Source organism: Glossina fuscipes, unplaced genomic scaffold (assembly GCF_014805625.2).
Source record: "Glossina fuscipes isolate IAEA_lab_2018 unplaced genomic scaffold, Yale_Gfus_2 303, whole genome shotgun sequence".
NCBI lineage: Eukaryota > Metazoa > Arthropoda > Insecta > Diptera > Glossinidae > Glossina > Glossina fuscipes.
The window spans coordinates 845,405-864,519 of NW_023998646.1; the positions used below are offsets into that span (position 1 = coordinate 845,405).

Here is a 19,115-nt window from a genome sequence, read left to right on the forward strand (position 1 = left end):
TTCTATTACAAAAGTTCTTTTTACATATTTCTTGTTTATGCATTTTTAGATGCTGTATAATTCTTAATTGAATTGTAAAAATATATAAACAAGACAATGCATTTTTACTACGATATCAAGAGTACTTCTTCGCTTCGTGAAAATGGAAGAAGTATTAGAAAGAAAAATGCCTGTAGAATCAAACCGCTGCCTACACTAATGCAAGATAAATGTAAAACATTTATCTTGCTTTTATTGCTGAGTTTGTTGACTTTGTTGTAAAATTTCAGCAAAAGCCGGTGGCGATTTAAAGCTTTGACCTTCTGTGAATACCAATTCTTTTTATTTCACAACCCGCAAATCCATGTCTTCACAATTTTGAAGAGTGGTGAAATCTGTTCATCACTAGGATCATGATATCTTTCTTTGCAAGATTCATGGAGCATTCAATTATTAATATGCTAATCCTTATGTACATATGCTGATTATATATTTGTTTGATTGTGTTAGAACACTCAATTTTGTTCTACCTCTATAGTTATAATATAAAAATACGAATTTGAGAGAAGGAAGGAATATATTACAATTTGGTGAAAATGAACAAATGATATGATATATTTAGCTAAGATATATCGGAAGTAGATATATACTATACTAACGTATATATACATATGGAGACTTTTTGAAAAATTTTTGGATGTAGAAATAAATTGTAAAAATCAATTTAGGAAAAACAAGAAGCCAAACGACGCGCCTCATCAATCAATGACCGCTTAGCACACATTCCTTATTAAAGAAATTCAATAGAGCGGAGCATTCGCACCTGGTCGATGTACGCTTGAATAATCGTACGTCATTAAGGAGAAAGCGTGGAGGTGTGTATACAGCTAATCCAATTCTTTGCGCATTGGTGGTAGGACTAGTACAAGCTTCAAATTATGTTCGTTAGGAGCTTTACTTATGCCCACAGCTAAGTTAACCAAGAACTTGTTGTCCGCGCGCCCGATCAATTGCGACCAGTATTCCCAGACGATCCCGTCAAATCCATGTTGCAAGGAAAGATTAATAACAAATTCGGTGACTTTTGGTCGCTACGTTGATTTACTCAGCATCAATGGAAAATCCCAAACACTGAATTTCGGGAAGACAAAAAGAGCCAAAACTTAAAGAATCACAAATTTTTAGAATTCCATCACCTTGAACAAATACTGAATTGAATTCAATTGAATTGCATAAATGTATTGTTCGTTAAGTTAATGTTAATCGCGTTGCCGTACCGTCTAACCTCACTTCGCCAATTAGAATCTATATCTTGTTTACCAGCCATCCTATATTTGCCAGTATGTTTAATCAGATGGAACCAACAGGGGAAATGATAGTGGAATGGTAAATATTTTAACAGCATTATAACCATGTGAATTTCACTATAATATATAATTCTAACCTTATCTCTTTCATTGATTTTAAACTAAAATCATTCACTGGTGTTGCATAACCTAAAACGGTACTGTTAAAGTTACGGATTGATGTATCCTTAAAATGGGAATTGACAATTTATGAGTATCTCTTTGGCCGAAGGCTCCACTGAACACTTTCGTTTTGAGGGCCCACTCTTTGAAAACACATTAAACCGAAATCGAGGAGGCCGGCAGTACGACTACCAGATTAAAACACTTCCTATAAAGTACTTAGCGAAAATGTAAATTTTTTAATCCTATTCTCTTAAAAATTTCTTAAGATTTCACACTTTTTCACAGCGCCCCTGTTTCCCTTCCGGATTTCCGACGATGGCAAATATTTCTTTTGCTAACGTTGTAGCACCGAATGCTACAATTACCGCCTATCCAACGCTCATATCAGACTCGTTGGAGCCTACCATAAATAAAATGTTGTTGTTGGTGTGGATGGTGATACAAAAGTTGTTGTTGTAATTTATTGGCCACCTGTAAAGTGTACCGAGTTGCCGTCAGAGGGAAATGGTTCGCCAATGTCGAACGACGTCATTGGGTCACCAGACGAAGATAGAAAACTTAGACCAGATAAGGCGGAGAAAACATCATTATGCAAACTGCTCGAATGATGATGTTGCACATTACGCGGTTGCGCAAGACATGGATGATGTGCATGGGGATGATATGGATGAAGTTGGGGGTGACCAATTTTATAGCCTGTGACCATATTTGTTGCAAGATCACAGTTCTGAGTTTGTGCTTGACAAGTCGTGTACATATGAGGTCCCCTGATCATATCCTTTTTACCTGTCTGAATGTTACCATTTCTCTTCGCCATTCCACACTTCGCAAATTGGGTATATGTGGTCTTCGTGAGCACAGCATTCTTGCAATTGAACAGCATAGGTCGCAATCTTTCCTTCTTTTAAATCATGTCATCAAGACATATAAGCGTTTACAGTCAATTTCTGAACGTACACTTTTTTGCTCTCACACCCACGAATTTCTTGATATAACTTTTTATACTCATATACCACATTAAATCTTACTCATCGCAATTTACTCCTCACTCTTCTGTTCGTACGTGGCGAACGAGTAATATGTATATTTTAATAAAAACTATAAAAAAAAATAACGTGTCGGACGTATAACGTGCAAAATTAAAATAAATAATATTAATAATAACATTATATTCCAAATCTAACGCCAACTTTACTAAGACCAGAAATAAAGAACTCTACGTTCATAAGGGGCCTTCTTTACGCGTCCCAGCGAATTTTCGGTTGCTAATTTGGTGAATACCAGACAGAAGAAGCGGAAGAAGTAGATTGCAAAAAAGGGAAGAGAAATAATAAAATAAATAAATAACAATAATTACATAATCAAAACTAACTTTATTAAGGCTCAAACAAAGAACTTTGTTGCTACACATTGGGCCTCTTTTACATATCCCAGCAAATTTTCGGTTTGCTATTTGCTGAATAGAAGACGAAGAAGAAGAAGGGAAAAGATATTATTCAATTCATTTTTCAAATATTAAAAACGTAATAAGTAACAAATTTTGCACAAATAGGTTTTTAATTCGTCACAATTGTCTTTAAGTCATTGCACTGCACTGTTTTCTTTGTAATTTAAAGCTTTTTGTGATTCTTCCAATTTGTTAACTCATATATTATTTTCAATATTATTTCGCATTTATTAAATTAAATTATTCCCGTCTAGATTGAGTTAAGAAAATGAACGATGCAGGTCAATTTTACACAAATCGTGTGTTAAAAGAATGGAAGGAAAAGGACATCACACATGTGGAATGGGCTCGGGCTTGGGTGCAAACTCTAACGGAACAGCAGCAATATATCAAGCAATTTGATATTACAGGATTAGTATGGTCTAGCAAGGGCATTGCTGTCGCCGCTCCACCTCTGGGTGCATGTCCTCCACCGCCTCCCCCACCCAATTTTGTGTTATCTTCCATGAGTTTGGACATCACTAAAGATGAGCGCGTAACAAATTTGGGATCTGTGAAGCTCTGCATTCGATAGAAAGTAGTGTCCTAAATTTTGACTACTAGTTAAATCTATTTTGAATATAAAGATTTCGGCGTACTAGCGGCATTCCATCTTTTCCTTGCATATAGTAAACGTTTAATTCCATTATTTTGTTTTTTGATACTGCAATTTTTTCTCCACTTTTATGGTCCAAAACAAACGCAGTCATTGCAAATAGTGGTGCAAATGTGTCACCAATTACTAATAGAAAAGAGTGTAGTTTTTCTTCATGTTATTTTTACTCATTCATAAAGTAGTTTCATAAGAAGTAATTATCAGCAATGTTACAATAATTGTTCTTGGGTAGCTTCGTTGTAGTTATATTATCGCAAGTTCATTTGAGTACATTGTTTCCAGCTGGAATTATTGGGGTGCGAAAACAATTTACTTTGATCGACAGATACGTGTTACTGCCATCACAACTTTATTGCAGTTTTGTGATAGGGGTTACAGCTCCATTTTTGTTAACTATTTTGAAGGCTATATTCTTTAATTATTTTGTTTATACTCTATTTTACCTACTAAAAACGCAAAACGTTAAAATAGAGCATTTTATGAACAGAATGCAGAAATTAGGCAAAATATCACGCAATGTCATCATATAAACGCAAGTAAACAAATTGTAGTGGGCTGCCGTTCTCTATGAAATACCCTTCACCATCGCGTTTAATACAGCTATTCATATAATTTTCAAAATAGTACAGTACATGGAAATGGTCTTTTCGATGCGTCCGGGCCAGACCACGTCAGCGTACTAAATTTTATCAAAACATTTAAAAAAATGCGATCTGTAGGTTGAAAACAAAAATATATGGAAAGCTATCAGAAAAAGTTAGATTGGTTCAACAAGTGATTCTAAATCTGTCTGCATAATAAAAAATGGGTCTATCTCAAGTCGTTTTGAGTGTCGTGTACTTGAACACAAATTTAATGTACCTTTTGGTTTTGAGCATTTGCACCGCTAGTGGTGCAGAATATAAAAACTAATACAAAAATAAAATTCTCTCTGAAAAGATTTGGCGTTTTGTAATTGATTTCTATTACCGAGTTGATCAGTATTTTTTAAGCGGGAGAGTTTTAAATAACTAAACTTAACCTACCGGTGCCAGATTTTTCACGAAAGATTACTAAAATTTGAGAAATTTCTAGGCTTTTTAAGCTTTATTAGCATTCCATATTGATCTTGAAATTTCAAGTACTTATTTTATTCCTCTAATCATTCCATCAATAATGTTCCTAAAAGCAGATCAATTTCATGGTTTGGTTCTTAAGTTTGGGATATTTGAGTAATATAATCCTCTCCTTTTAAAGGATTTAAAGCCGTCGAATATTGTTGTAAAAGCCGATTGTACATTAAAAATACTCGACTTTGGACTAGCTCGGACAGCTGGTACCACTTTTATGATGACGCCTTACGTTGTAACCCGGTATTATCGTGCTCCAGAAGTAATTTTAGGAATGGGTTATAAAGAAAATGTTGACATATGGTCCGTAGGGTGCATAATGGGAGAGATGATACGTGGTGGTGTATTGTTTCCCGGAACTGATCATATTGATCAGTGAAATAAAATAATAGGTAAACACTACTGCGGCGAATTATCACAAAAATTTGTTTATTCCCATTTTTTGTTTCTTTTATAGAACAACTTGGAACTCCATCAGCATCGTTTATGCAGCGATTACAACCAACTGTCAGAAATTATGTGGAGAATAGACCTCGTTATTCCGGATATTCATTTGACAGGTTATTTCCTGATGTTTTATTTCCAAGCGATAATAACGAACAAAGCCGAAGAAAAGCAGCAGAAGCCAGAGATCTTTTAAGTAAAATGTTAGTTATCGATCCAGAACAACGTATATCGGTTGAGCAAGCTCTTTTACATAGCTACATACACGTCTGGTATGACAATGAGGAGGTCAACGCTGTTAGTACATGGGTGTAAATATTTAATCTAAACGAGATTGGCATCATTGTATATATTCTTACCATGAAGCTCTCATAACATCCTGACTAAAAAACATTCGACATTTTTGGCCGAGCACGTCAACAAATACCTACTGAAACTGGTTCGGATCGCACCTTTTTTAAGACTACATCCCTTATGAAGCTTTATGTTTTAAAAATGTACTTTTAGTTGGCATGAATAGCCGATTAAGTAAGAATCGTGACTACCAGGTCAGTGCCCACGTGTTCAAATCTTAAGTGCGATGGTCGTAGCTGTAGTGAGTGCTCAATCGGTAAATGCATAACACTTATCGATTGGGCATACGGCTGTTTGGCTGCGGTCATTACCTTTATATCTTTTCCTCACTTTGTTCTGACCGTCATGGAAAATACATATTTTATACTTTTATTAGTAAAAATCGGTGCGACTCTTTTCAAATCGGCATACTAAGTACAAGCGAAAAATCTGAACTCAGCGCAACTGTTATCAATGTATTCATTTTGCAAAACGTAGGAGGAATCCTCAGAGGCCAAGTAATATTATATTTAATATGTACATATACCAGCATAATATGTACATGATCAGCATCCAATTCCGAATGGGCTTAAGTATGTCCGTCTGTTGAACGACCGTGTCGCAAAGCTGAAGTAATCGCCTTCAAATTTACAAAAGTATTGGAAGTCCTCGCGCCCAGGTTCGTATTGAAAATGGTCTAAATCGGTCATTGCTTTTTAGCTTATTACTCATAACTTACAATAGATACGCCATGAAAATGTCCACGGGTATCTTACGAAAATAAAAAAGTCAGCTACTCCCACGCAATATTGTAGAGTAAGGAAATTTAGTCTTTTGTTTTTTTTAGGTTTTTTTTTTTTTAATATAAAAGATGTAAATATAAGAAATTCCTTCACGGCCGAATATGATTTCTTTAGTCGTTCGGCGTTAAATGGTTTTGAAAAAAAACAAATTTTCGATATATTGTGACACTGCATGGTAGAACTTGCAAAGCTTTTGTCAAATTTGCATCCCATACCTTTGCGATCAGGCGAACGTTTACCACAGACATTATCCAGACGCATGTGTGCAGAATTTGATGCAGAACTTGCGTCTGGATCTGCAAACGTTTTAACGTTTGGTACTCTTTCTTCCTTTAATGATTGGTATGCATTAGCACTAATAATGTTGGTAACAATAGTTGTTGAAAAAATTAAACATTTAGGCTGCAGGTTTCTCGGAAATTCTTCACAGAATCAAAAGTTATAGACGGAGATACGATGGAGGGAATGGATGGTAACCAGTTTTCAGTATTGAATTCTTGATCGATCAAGGAATGTCTGCGCCAAACTTACTTTTACGACTGTGGCAAGTCAACAAGTAAACGAGATCAATTGGGCCAATTTTCTACGTGTTGAATTTACGCTTGAATTCCATATAAATGTTCACTTGTCCTAAAGATGTACGAGGCTTGTAAATTGCCCCATTCGATCCATTGAATTTTGAATACCGCAATGCTACCACACTATTTTTGTCGCAATATTCTGAAAATTGTAAGCTTTTCCATATCATTAACTTTCACAAATAGGCGTTATGTGCGCAGTGGCCGAAAAAGTTGTCCGATTCGATAGGATTCATCTTTGGATCAAAGCAAGTCAGTATCCCAAATTTCATCAAAATATATCTTCAAAATATCGAGCTAGAGATTGAACACAAGAATACTGTTATGAATATGCATGGAAATTTAGTCCTTAACATTGTCACACGTAAATGGGGTTATTGTAGTGGCGGGTTCTCAACCAGAGGTTCATGTCTTTTCACTTCTATTCATAGCAATAAGCATAGAAATTAAAAACAAACAAAATATGAAGCGGACAATTCATCAGCTTAAAAAAGTATCATCAATCTCTTGAGGAATTATTTTTCGGGGCTAATACAGCTATCCTCATGACTTGCAACAATATCAACTTTCTTTCAATTAAATTTTTTCCTTTTTATGTTTATTATTTCTTATTTTATTAATGGTTTTAAAACGTAGGGAATACTTATAAACATGGGCAGACAGGCAGACAAAGCTTAGGTCGATTCTCAATGATTCTGAATTTATCGATATAAGAAAAATGTGTTAATGTTGAGTTCTTCCGGCTGTTACATGCATTAGCAAAAATTTATTATGCCCCGCATCATAAGTCGTGTAGGATAAAAAAATAATATAAAGTTGCATTGTCGTCCAAACGAATCTACGTAAATTGCTTTGGAACTGATAGAGAAAATGAGGAGTCAATTGTATAACATTGCGTTTTTGTTACAGATCCTGTCTGATTAGTTTTTTAAAATCTGTATGATGAAAAATAATCAAATTTTCATATTTTCAGCCGGCACCAGAACCGTATGATCATAGTGTTGATGAAAGAAATCACACTGTTGAGCAATGGAAAGAGTTAATATATGAAGAAGTTATGGACTACGAAGAGCATACATGTAACACAAATTCATCGGCAAACAATCCTCGGTAGAAACATTTTTTTCAGTGTAACGAATATGGCATACTAAAGCTTTTATGCAACTTTTAATGTATATAAAAATATAAGAACAATAAAGGCATTCTATATCAAAAATTATCTTTAAAACCGGCCATAAATTAGTCATTATTCGAAAAAATTTCGCATACTAAGAAAGCTGATCATTACAAATAAACCCGCTGTTAACAAATACCTCGAAAAGACTAGAAAAAAAAGGAAAAAATAAATTTCTATACTCTATGTTCTGTTGTGTCTGTTGTGCTTTATGAGCAATGGGCAAAAATTGCAGCAACCTTCAATTAAGGCTGCACCGACCGATGTGGACCACTTTTGTAGTTTAACCCCAATTTGAAGTCGATAGTTTAATTTTTGAGTGGATTCCGAAAATGACACTGGTCAAGGATATATATACTTAACAGATCACTGAAGCCTTCTTCTGGGCTTTACAAAGGTTCGGATCAAAAACTTCGGAAAGCCTTGATATTTAATGGGTAAGCAATGCCAATTTTCTTCATTTTTATATGAGTAATGTATGACCGCCCAAACAACGGTTATTTATGTCAAATTTCAACATCTGACTTGCAACAACATCTCAGCAAATTGTAGCTTTCATTTTCTTTAAGATCGCATTTTAAATGTATTTCTTGTTTTTCTTAAAAGGCATTTGCCTGATAGTGACGGATGAATCTTCGCGCCGGGCTAGCCCCGGTGCATTTACAAAAACAAATTATAATGAATTTAAACCTATCGGGATCACTAACGGCGTGACGTCACATAAAACTCCTTATCAAAGTAACTCATTTATGTTTAGTCGTAGAAATGCCTCATTTCGTTCTTTGTATCGCTGCCAGATTTCTCAACCACACTACAAAGAGATTGACTTTTCTTTTGATATTTTAACAGCAACTTGATATAGTAACTTGAGCGATACTCGTCAAGAACGTTTTAGACTTGTTGACGTCGTTGTTGTTAAGTAAGAGGTTCTTAAATGAAAAGGTTCATATACAAGATTGCAGAATCTGCAGAGGATGTTGGACAGATCTTGGAGTCAGAAACTGTTGGGATACTTAGGAAGCAGGCGACCAAAATTTGACCATTGACCATTGGTAGGTTAGACCGTAGAAAGATACAGTCATGAGCCAATTTATGGCTTTTAAAGCCGGACTGGAAATCGCTGGGAATATTTTGAGATTCTAGATGTCAAAGCTGCTGCTTTTGTTAAATTATATTTATGTTTTATGTAAATTAATGCCAGCCACCTCTGCCTAATGTTTTTACCGGCGCAAGGGGGATACGCATAGGATATTTCATGAAATAAATAGAAATATACGTTAGATATTCCATAAAACATAGATGTTTTATGATCAACGTAAGCTATCTATTTAAAATTGTTTGCTTTTCAAATGTCTCACTGTTTTGGTGGAATGCTCACATTGCAACGATTACAACAAGAAAGTAAAATTTGTCGAGCGCACTCGCATATGATGGTTGATTGCTGTACATGAAAGTTGGCGTCACCAGTTCGCTATGGTAACGTACAACTTGCGTTAGAGATCGTGTGAAAGTCTGTGGGAACTCGCATACAATAGACAATAAACTAATGAAAAAGGTGTCAAATATTGATATGGAACGATATCCAAATAATTTTTGTTGCTTTTTCTAATATGAACAATCATTGAAGGGCTATCCCCTTATGTGTAATATGGCGACGGTCAGAAAGAAGTGAAAAAAAAACAAAGAGAGAAAGAAATAAGAAAGTGGTTGCCGGAGTGGACGGAACACGCTATAACTACGACCAAAGAAAGTGCACCGCAATTGAGACTTGAACCCACGGAGCTCACTCTGTTGTCGCGGTTCTTACCTCTTCGATTATGCTTATGAAACGTTGGTTACCAAGATCTTACCAAATACTATCACGTTATGTTCACTACACAAAAATATTTATTAATATCTAATTTTTTGTGTACGAAAATAGTATTTGTCTTTACAATTTTTTTTTTTCTTTCAAATTTTTTTCTATGTATTTTCAGACAAAATAATATTATGTCTTTATTTTGCTTTTAAATGTAATCTCTCGGTCTTGCTCCTCCTTGCCCTACCGCTGCAAATCTATTTTATGTTGATACATTAATTTAGGAAATTTTTGATTGATTATTTTATTTTCAAATTTCTCCAGAATCCTATTATCACTCACGCTAATTAATTTTAAGCTCTCTTCAATGGCAAAAGGACAATTTTTTAATAATATCATACTTTTTTATTTAGAATGATTTTAACAATATTCGGCCAAAACTTTGTTAAGTCTCTGTAAGCTATTGTTTGACATGTGCTTTTCGCTTTCTTGTTCAGCCTAGAAAGCGTTCAATATTGCATTGTATGCTACTACTAAAGAGAAGTACGCTATGGTAAGTCCATCTTTAATAATTAACGGCAAAATGCTTAGAATGGAAACTTTTAAAAAACAAGTAACTGCAAACGGCATAAATCCATAGAGACATATCGATGGCAAAGCTACTAAAAGAATAGACTTTTCATGTACCTGCAAATAAATTTGTAAAAAAAATTGATTAGACTGGTATGTGTTTATCAAACCGAAAACTTATTTGTTTAAAGTTTTGCGTAGATTTTTTTTGCTATAACAGAATAATTAACTTAATTAATTAAAACAAAGAATTTTTCAATGCTTTTACGAAATTTTTATATGAGCGAAATACCTTCAAAAACGTATTTGAATGCTTTTATAATCTTAACTCCATGTCGTACTGGCAGTAAATTTTTCATTTTAAAGGCGAAAATTTGTTATATTAACTCAACGTGTCTCTTATCAATGACCGATTAAACTAAAATATGGAGCAAACAGCAGGATTTCGTAAGTTGTCCAAACACTATATACTACTATGATGCAGTGACCACTATTTTTGCGTTAATATAATACATTTTTTAATTCTTATTGCTAGTAATGTATGTTAAAAGTGCATTAAAAGTGTATATCACCAAGCGAAAAATTCGTATATATAAACAAATGAATATAACATTAATTAAGAAATAGTTTAATTGCACTTTATCACTTATTTATATTCATTTTAATACAAAATAGAGATATATACAGAGATGTTTTCAGTTTGCATGGTACCGTAGGCGTGTCCTTGGACAGTTTCATTTTTTCGGCCAGGAGAATTTTTACACCAGACATTACACACAGACGGTCAGACCGATGTGCTTAAATCGATTCAGAATTTTATACTGGTCAAGACTATATATATTGTGTGGACTATATATATTGTGACTATATATATTGTGTGCGCTTTGCAGATGTTTTGAGAAAATGACTCGGTGATGAGTATAATACAAGTCCTCGCGTATTTGAAATCTACTATAGCCATATTTATTTATTTATTTATTTTATTCCACTTATACTAGAAACTCAACTAAACAAATAACAGTCGAGTTCAATAGGCTCTTAATGCAAAACTAATATTAATTAACAATAAAATTGAGTATAAGCATAATAAAACAAATAAGAAAAAAAAAAAAGAAAAAAAGCATGTACACTATCAGCATAGGAGCACACTTACAACCGGTACAGGACCAAACTGCAAATGAACCCCTAAGGCATCGCAAACATGCATAAGCCTGGTAACCGATAATAAATTGACAACAATTCACTTTCGAAACGTAACGACTTTTTAAGGATAAAAGCTAGTTTAAATACGACGTAGGTAAATCGCGCGTATTAAGCAATGTTGCTTTAATGGACTTTAAAGAGTCCGATAACGAGAATAAGTGGTAGACGTCATTTAGGTTCTTGCAAACGACTCTGAGCGTATTGAACAGCTCATAATTAAATTTACACTGATTAAGCTTAACCAAGATAAAGTGCCTAGAGAAGCGGTTAGGGACATTAAAGCTTATTTCACCAAGTAATGAAGGCGAGAAAAAGCACCATTTATTACTTTAATTAGAAAGGAAACGCCAAGAACAAATCTACGTTTCTCAAGAGACGGTAGGGACAGCAGAAGCAACCTATTTTCATATGCAGGAAGAGAGGCAATCGGATCCCAACCCAAATTTCTAAGGGCAAACAGCAAGAATTGCTTTTGAACAGATTCAATTGAATCTACCTAGCACCTATATGAAGGAGACCACACAACTGAGGCATACTCGAGTATGGGTCTAACCAAACACATGTACAGCCTTTTCGTAATGTAGGGATCATCAATCTCTTTGGACCACCTTTTTATAAAACCAAGCGCGGACCTAGCTTTGCTAATCGAGAGCTCAATATGCAAGTTAAAACGTAACCTATGGTCAAATAGAACGCCTAAATCTGTAATCGAATCGACGTCCTCCAACTTATGCGAATCTATGAAATACTGAGTAATGAATGACTTTCTTCTTGAGAATGAAAGCTTCTTACATTTACTCAGATTTAGCTTCAGGAGATTCAAAGAGCACCATGCAACAAAATTATCCAAATCACCTTGAAGCTGATGTGATTGCGTTTCAACAGAGAAGGAAGAAAACGGTTTCACATCATCAGCATATATTAAGATCTGGCTGAAATTAACCACCGATGGGAGATCGTTAATGTATAAACTAAATAAAATGGGACCTAAGTGACTTCCTTGAGGTACGCCAGACGTAACGGGGAATTCATCCGAGCTAATGGAGTTAAAAAAGACTCTGAAGGATCTATTGTGCAGATAAGAGCTTATCCATTTCACTAAGTAGGGTAGGAAACCAGAGGCTTGGAGTTTAAAGATAAGTAGTCTATGGTTAACCATATCAAATGCTTTGCTTAAATCAGTGCAAATAACATCTGTGCGAGAGCCACTAGAAAAACCCTTGAAAACATGACAGGTAAACTCTAACAAGTTGGTGACTGTAGATCGCCCTTTCCGAAAGCCGTGCTGGTGCGGAGAAATATACGAATTAATGGCAAAGGCCAAATGCTGAGTCACAATACGCTCGAACAACTTGGGCAAGACACTCAAGTTGGCTATGCCGCTGTAGTTCTCAACAAATTGGCTACTTCCACTCTTGAGGATAGGAATAAGGAAACTACTCTTCCAACATGAAGGGAAAACACCTCAATACAAGGACATGTTAAAAATCTTTGAGATCACACCACTCAACTCGACAGCGCAAAATTTAAGTACACATGATGGAATTCCATCAGGTCCAGGCGAACAACTGTATTTTAGAGAACTCAACCCTTTGAAAACATCATCTTCTGAAATAACCAAGTTAGGTATTGGAACCGAGTTAGTTATAGGATGTTGGTATTTTGCTGATAAATCGAAATTAGCAATCGAAAAGTTTCGTCGGAAATACTCAGCAAATAGATTTGAGATTTCAAAATCATCCGAGGAATCAGAGCCATTAAAAGAAACATGAGAGGGATATGTGGACATTTTTCTTTTAGAGTTAACAAATTTAAAGAAGAATTTAGGATTAGCAAACAGAGAGGATTTAATGAACTGAAGGTATCTGCAGTAATAATGATGGTTGAGGGAGTTAAATCTATGCGTCGCCACCGAGTAAGCGACATAGCCGAGCGCAGAGCCACTTTTCGAATAGCGATAAATTCAACGTCAGGAGAAGTGGGAAATTCAATTAAATTGGACGGGACTGACGCAGATATGGCAATTAATACACCCCCACCAATGCGATTTACTCGATCATTTCTAAACACTTGGAAAGAATTATGAAAAAGTTCCGACGAATGTAGATCGGGTTTTAGCCAAGTTTCAGCAAAGGCCAAACAGAAAATTTCCGTGCTCACTGAATTTAGAAAAGTGGAACGAATTTTCGAATTTAGGCCCCTAACATTTTGATAAATTAGAGATAGTGGGCCTGAAGAAACAATTAGTTTTTTGAAGGCGACAAGACTATTGCCTTGGTATTACGGGGACGATCTCGAGGAATAAATTCCTTAATTAAGGATCCTACTGGCCACAGTGATTTGTTTAACAACATATCACTGTTTTCAGTCGGAACTAATATTTCAAAAGAGGAGATTGCCCTAGCTTGAGAAGGAGCCATTTTGAAGATGCTAACACGCTTTAAGTTGACTGATGGGACTTTCGTCCCCAGATAACCTTTTATGTTATCCACCGATGTTTCAGGTGCCAGTCTTGACACAAACATTGCTTCTCTGGGAGGAACTGCCGTCAAGCAAATGTCATTATTTGGAACAGGGGGTTCACAGTAGGAGAGTTTCGACTTAAGGAAAATATAGATGGGGTTATCGCCCTTGTACCGGCAGCTTGTGCGACTTGCCCAGTCTGGTGACCAGCATTCACACGCGAACAGCCAGGAGGAGAGGATGACTTATTTTTCTCTTCATTACTTTTAGGCGAGAAAGCCAGAGGTGACGTCCCACACGCTACGCTACGAGTAGAAGATGAGTGTCCAATAAAGCGACACTCATCAAACCTAGACTTAATGAGCTCAAACTTTTCCCACAAGGAGCCGAGATTTCTATTCAATTCCGAGAAACCATAACGGGTCTCCGTGAAAAGTTTATAAAAGTCAATGTCCCGCTGCCTACAGTCATGACATGACCATCTTAAGCCTTTAGACGAATCAGCAACTGCACCAGCAGCGCGGCCGAGAATACCGGCATACTTTGCATGACCAAAGCGCTTGCAGAGGCAACAAGAAACGAATCTATCGGATTCCGGGCCCGTTTTCGCCCGACAAGGTGTATATAAACACTCCATGTCCTGTCAAAAAAGCAGTTGTTGATTATGAAGAACAGACACACAAATCACTAAAAAAAATCCTGAACATAAAAATTTATCAACCAATTTGTGCAAAACATCTCTGTTAGGTTGACACTGTAACGAGAGATCAATAGCAACACAAACTACAAACACCAAAAAAATAAAAGAGAAAAAGAGAGAAAACAAAAAAAAAAAAAAAAAGAGATTTACATCAGAGCTCAAAATTTTTGTTTGCAAAAATCAAATGAATCAAAGCGTAAAAGAAAAATATTTCTTTTACTTTGAATTCACTCACTTATTTGAATTCACACACGATATGTGAAGTTCCTCCTAAGACAGATATAGGTTTCTATTCTTATATATCCGTATAAATTGCCTGGAATGAAAAAAAGAAAAACGCAGTTGCAGTGTTTTGTAAGGTATAAAGGAACGTTTCCTTTTTTCCACAAGCAAACAAGTTCAAGTTTGTTGGTAAAGCTGCAGATAATGTTGTTACCAAACAAATTAACGCCATTTGCGTGTTGACGAATTTGTTTCTAAAATCAAAAATAAAAATCATTTCAAAGATATTAGAATATAAAACTTTATTGGGTTAGTAAGGGTTCTGCGATATCCATTATTTCAAAAATGTAAATTATTTAATAAATGCAGACCGGTTGATCTGATTATTGACAGACGCAAATGAATTGAGAACGTAGCGCATATTTCGAAATGAAACCATTATCAAATTAGCCAATATGCATGAATCTTGTAGAACTATAGAAAGTCTTCTTGGCGATTTCAGGCGCGTCGACAGACCAATTGTGTTTAATATTCATCTGGAGTTTTTGATCGACTGTGATATTATAACAAACAAACTTCATTGGTTGAGCGAGAAATTCCGTTTCTTCGTAAAAATTTCTCTACTGTGTAAAAGTTTTAAGTCTTTCGATCCTGTTTTCCTTTTGCTTCCGTTATGACAACTTATGCAACGGCTGAAAATCGCAGATTTTTCCTTAACTATGTAATTTGTTAGAGTATTTAATACTCAAAAAAGTTTTTATCTAAATTTATAAATACTCACTTAAATTTATAAATAACGTTAAGCGAACACCAAATATTAGCTACTTTGTCTTCAAAAACTCCTCGGGATAAAGGGAACAGTCGACTTGTAGTAGAAATTAAAGAGTCCAAAGAAGTCAACCAAGGCACCCATAGGGCAAGGAATGTTAGCGTTACCACACAAGCACTTTTCAGAAATTTTATCAACTTTTTGCTGAAGCTGAAAGGATATCAAAAATTATTTTATACGAATCATTATAATCTTAAAAGTGCTCATGAACCTTGTTATTTATACGAATTCATAGTTTCATAAAAAAGTTAGAAGTGTCCTGAAGTTGTCGCACTAGTAAAAGAATATGAGTTTGTCCTTGCTTCACACATACGACAAAAGGGGAAATAAGAAAGTATTATGTGCTGTTTTGTGGAGTTCGGCACTTCTTTTTTATCATAGATATGTTAACCGTGCTGTACTTTCGTGCATTATTTTAATTGAGGAAGAAGTTATCGCTGGCATCTCTTGAAATTTTTTTATGAAAATACAGAGTTAATTGAATTATAAAATCTCGAGTCTTTTTTTAAAGATCCTGTTTCTTTAATGTTCTCAAAGTAAATAAGTGAATGTGTGTTTCTATTTTTTCTCGACCATGGACATCTCCAAAACTGAAGCTCGCAATGTTTTCTTATAACATGCTAAATAATAAATTTATCAACGCCCCTCTACTAATGAAAAATAGCAATAGTTGTGCCTTACCCGCAAGTACTTGTTAACACGTAGAAAACAAAGTCATTGTGCTCTCGAAGTCTGAAGAAGAAGAAGCACTGAAATTTGCACAAATTTTTTAAGAAAATATTCATTGATATTTTTGTGACCCATATAAAATTGACTGGACGCAGTGTGTGAAGGTAAGTTACCGATGGCTTCATATGAATGCTTTTATGCCTAAAATGCCGTTTCGCTGTAATCAGCTAATGACATATTCAACCCAAATCAAGAAATGAATGGATTACGCAAGTTATTTGACAAATATATGTGCGTCAAATGGAAATAACAATTTTGGCATCACTCGTGATTAGGATTCAAATTGTCTATGAATTAAATCATTTTTGCTACTCACCAGTTTTCAACTAAACAACTTCGTAAAAGGTATCTAAAGAACGGCAAGGCATGATATAATTCCATTTGCTTATAATTTAAGGCCAGAGAGAACGATAAAGCCGATACATTGTTGAAATCGTTTAATATGAAATACACAGCTAGCAGTAGTAAGCCGAGAGATATGTTGTTGTATTGAAAGTGTCCATTATCTATCAATATTAAGCCCGGGTATGTAATAAACAAAACGCGCAGTTGGAGGAAAATGTTCTGTTTGAATACTTTATCTATAAATGACGCACCTAAAATACACGCTGGTAAAAATATTAACGTATAAGCGGCTAAAACTGTTGAACGCAAAAAGGTTTTACGTCTTTCTGATTCGAACCCGTGAGATATCTTCAAGTCAACGGAACTGGAGTTTATCTTTGAAGCGATGTACGCATTTACGTAACTATGGTACGCTGTTAACGGCGGGTAATCAAGGCCCCAATTGCAAAACGCATGTCTTTCTTAAATATCTCCCGGTATTGCATTTGTCGGCACAAATACACCCGCAGTGCATGGAGTGTAGGAGCATCAATTAATTAATTTGGTTCAAGTTTTCTTAGTAATAGTAACGACATAGTAAGTGTTACAAATACGTATAGCAGATGCCACAAATGTGGATTAAGGGAAAGTCAAGTCGAAATCTGTCCATCTGAATAGCCACAATCTCGAAAAGAGGACCGATAAAAAGAAATGCTTTTAATGCTTTCAATTTATCTTAGAAATTAAAAATGAATTAAAGCGGTCCCCAAAAGCCTCAGCGGAGTTGCGGCAATGTAATATAAGAAATTTTGAAAATAATGTCAAGAGCAAAATATTTTGATAATTTCCTTTCGTAAACAATTTCCTCCATAAGACAATATATCGCAGGTCTGAGGACAATCAACAAAAATCATTTAGTTCTTTTTTGGTAACGGCGATGTTATAATTCACCTTGTGGTTGTCGTTTATACTCTTTATTTCTACAAATAAATAAAGCCTCCTGGTTTATCGACTGCGGACTCGGACGTGACTTTATTTGTCTTATTAGCAGGCTGATGCTCAATCGCACAAGATGTGATGACCATCTATTCAAAATTGACATAGTCAATAGCCTTTCATGTACATCGCCATAAGACCATGGAAATCAAATTTTGCACACCTAGTCATATCGGTGTATTGGGAAACGACCAAGCTGATCGAGCGGAGAAGTCTGCTGCTTCTGCACCTCTATTCTGCACCTATGCATCCAAATGCTTATCATCACTGCACGTTATTGGTGAATGCAAACAAAACCCATTTAGGAGATTCTCTTGTTAGAGAAGAGGTACACCCCATCTATTTCTTATGCAAAAAATCGTTATTTTCATTATTCTTTCGGCTAAGGCAACTTATATAGGCAAAGCCACGGCTTCGAAAAAGTCTGCCATTAAAAATTTATGTGATGTTAATAGCACCGTAAATATAGCGCAGCTACTGTCGGAAATTGGTTATGAATTTTTACGCACTTCAGCCACAGAACTGGAAGATGGCGGCAATATTCAGACCATGAAACAGAGGGGATTTCAACTCATAAATCCAACAGAAAAGTGGTTTCCAGAAATTGATGTTTTGCGTCATGAATTTAGTTCTTGGGAATGGATCGTTGGAAAAACGCCTACCTTTAGCGTTGAAAAAGAATTAGCTCTGAAGACGGACGGCGATAAACAGTTAATAATGAAATTGAGTGTCGGCGTCGAAAAAGTAAGAAGTGCTCCTAGCTTTTGAAATCCTGTTAACATCCTCTGTTTCCTTCTTCAGGGTTTAACGGCCGATATCAACATTGTGATGCCTAATGGGGATAGATTGCCGGTTATAACCCAATTCCAAAACAAAAGCTTTAACGAGAAAAATTTGAACAATATAGTTGGCGCTCTTAAGTTGGCTTCGACGGACAATGTTAAACAAGCTATTAATGGCTTATAAGGGCTATGTCTAAATTGTACTTTCGACAGCTTTATGTTTGTTTACTTTTACGACAATTTGCGAAAAATAAAGATGCAATGTCTTCATTTACTTTTTTTTTTAAACATTAATTATTCCTCTTATGTAAGTTAGTTTCAAACAGATTTTCTGCAGCAGAGAAACTAACAGGAGATTTTTTAAAAGAAAGGAGCTACAACGGAAAAATTAAAATGTTATGGGTACCAAGTCATCGGTTTACTGGGAAATGAGCAGGCTGATCGAGCGGGAAAGTATGCTGCTTCTGCTCCTCTATTATGGATGATGTCATGGAAAAGTTGGATC

The 19,115-nt window shown here is 35.4% G+C and overlaps 2 protein-coding genes and 1 pseudogene across 2 annotated transcripts; 2 read left to right on the forward strand and 1 right to left on the reverse strand.

Annotated features, from left to right (window-relative positions):
- The first annotated feature begins 4,342 nt into the window (after window positions 1–4,342).
- LOC119642978 lies at window positions 4,343–8,028 on the forward strand (annotated as a pseudogene).
- A 2,262-nt stretch (window positions 8,029–10,290) lies between these two features.
- On the reverse strand, window positions 10,291–17,934 carry LOC119642966 (probable dolichyl pyrophosphate Man9GlcNAc2 alpha-1,3-glucosyltransferase). The gene is made up of 5 exons (XM_038042302.1): window positions 17,784–17,934; window positions 16,825–17,314; window positions 15,732–15,929; window positions 15,045–15,204; window positions 10,291–10,479 (listed from the first exon to the last, which is right to left on the reverse strand). Exons 1-5 carry the CDS (start codon window positions 17,932–17,934, stop codon window positions 10,291–10,293), a joined length of 1,188 nt encoding a protein of 395 aa, XP_037898230.1.
- LOC119642957 (lipoyltransferase 1, mitochondrial-like) lies at window positions 17,861–18,946 on the forward strand. The gene is made up of 2 exons (XM_038042287.1): window positions 17,861–18,156; window positions 18,216–18,946. The coding sequence occupies exons 1-2, from the start codon at window positions 17,950–17,952 to the stop codon at window positions 18,594–18,596; spliced, it is 588 nt and encodes a 195-aa protein (XP_037898215.1). The 5' UTR covers window positions 17,861–17,949; the 3' UTR covers window positions 18,597–18,946.
- The last annotated feature ends 169 nt before the right edge of the window (window positions 18,947–19,115 follow it).

What these genes read in the sequence shown, in the direction of transcription:
- LOC119642957 (XM_038042287.1), top strand. Translation starts at nt 17,950, where the DNA reads ATGTACATCGCCATAAGACCATGGAAATCAAATTTTGCACACCTAGTC. An exon ending in ATTCTCTTGTTAGAGAAGAG is followed by an intron (nt 18,157 to 18,215) that starts GTACACCCCATC and finishes CTTTCGGCTAAG; the next exon opens with GCAACTTATATAGGCAAAGC.
- LOC119642966 (XM_038042302.1), bottom strand. Translation starts at nt 17,934, where the DNA reads ATGTCAATTTTGAATAGATGGTCATCACATCTTGTGCGATTGAGCATC. An exon ending in GTATAAACGACAACCACAAG is followed by an intron (nt 17,315 to 17,783) that starts GTGAATTATAAC and finishes GAGATATTTAAG; the next exon opens with AAAGACATGCGTTTTGCAAT. An exon ending in TTTTCTTTTTTTCATTCCAG is followed by an intron (nt 10,480 to 15,044) that starts GCAATTTATACG and finishes ATTTATTTGCAG; the next exon opens with GTACATGAAAAGTCTATTCT.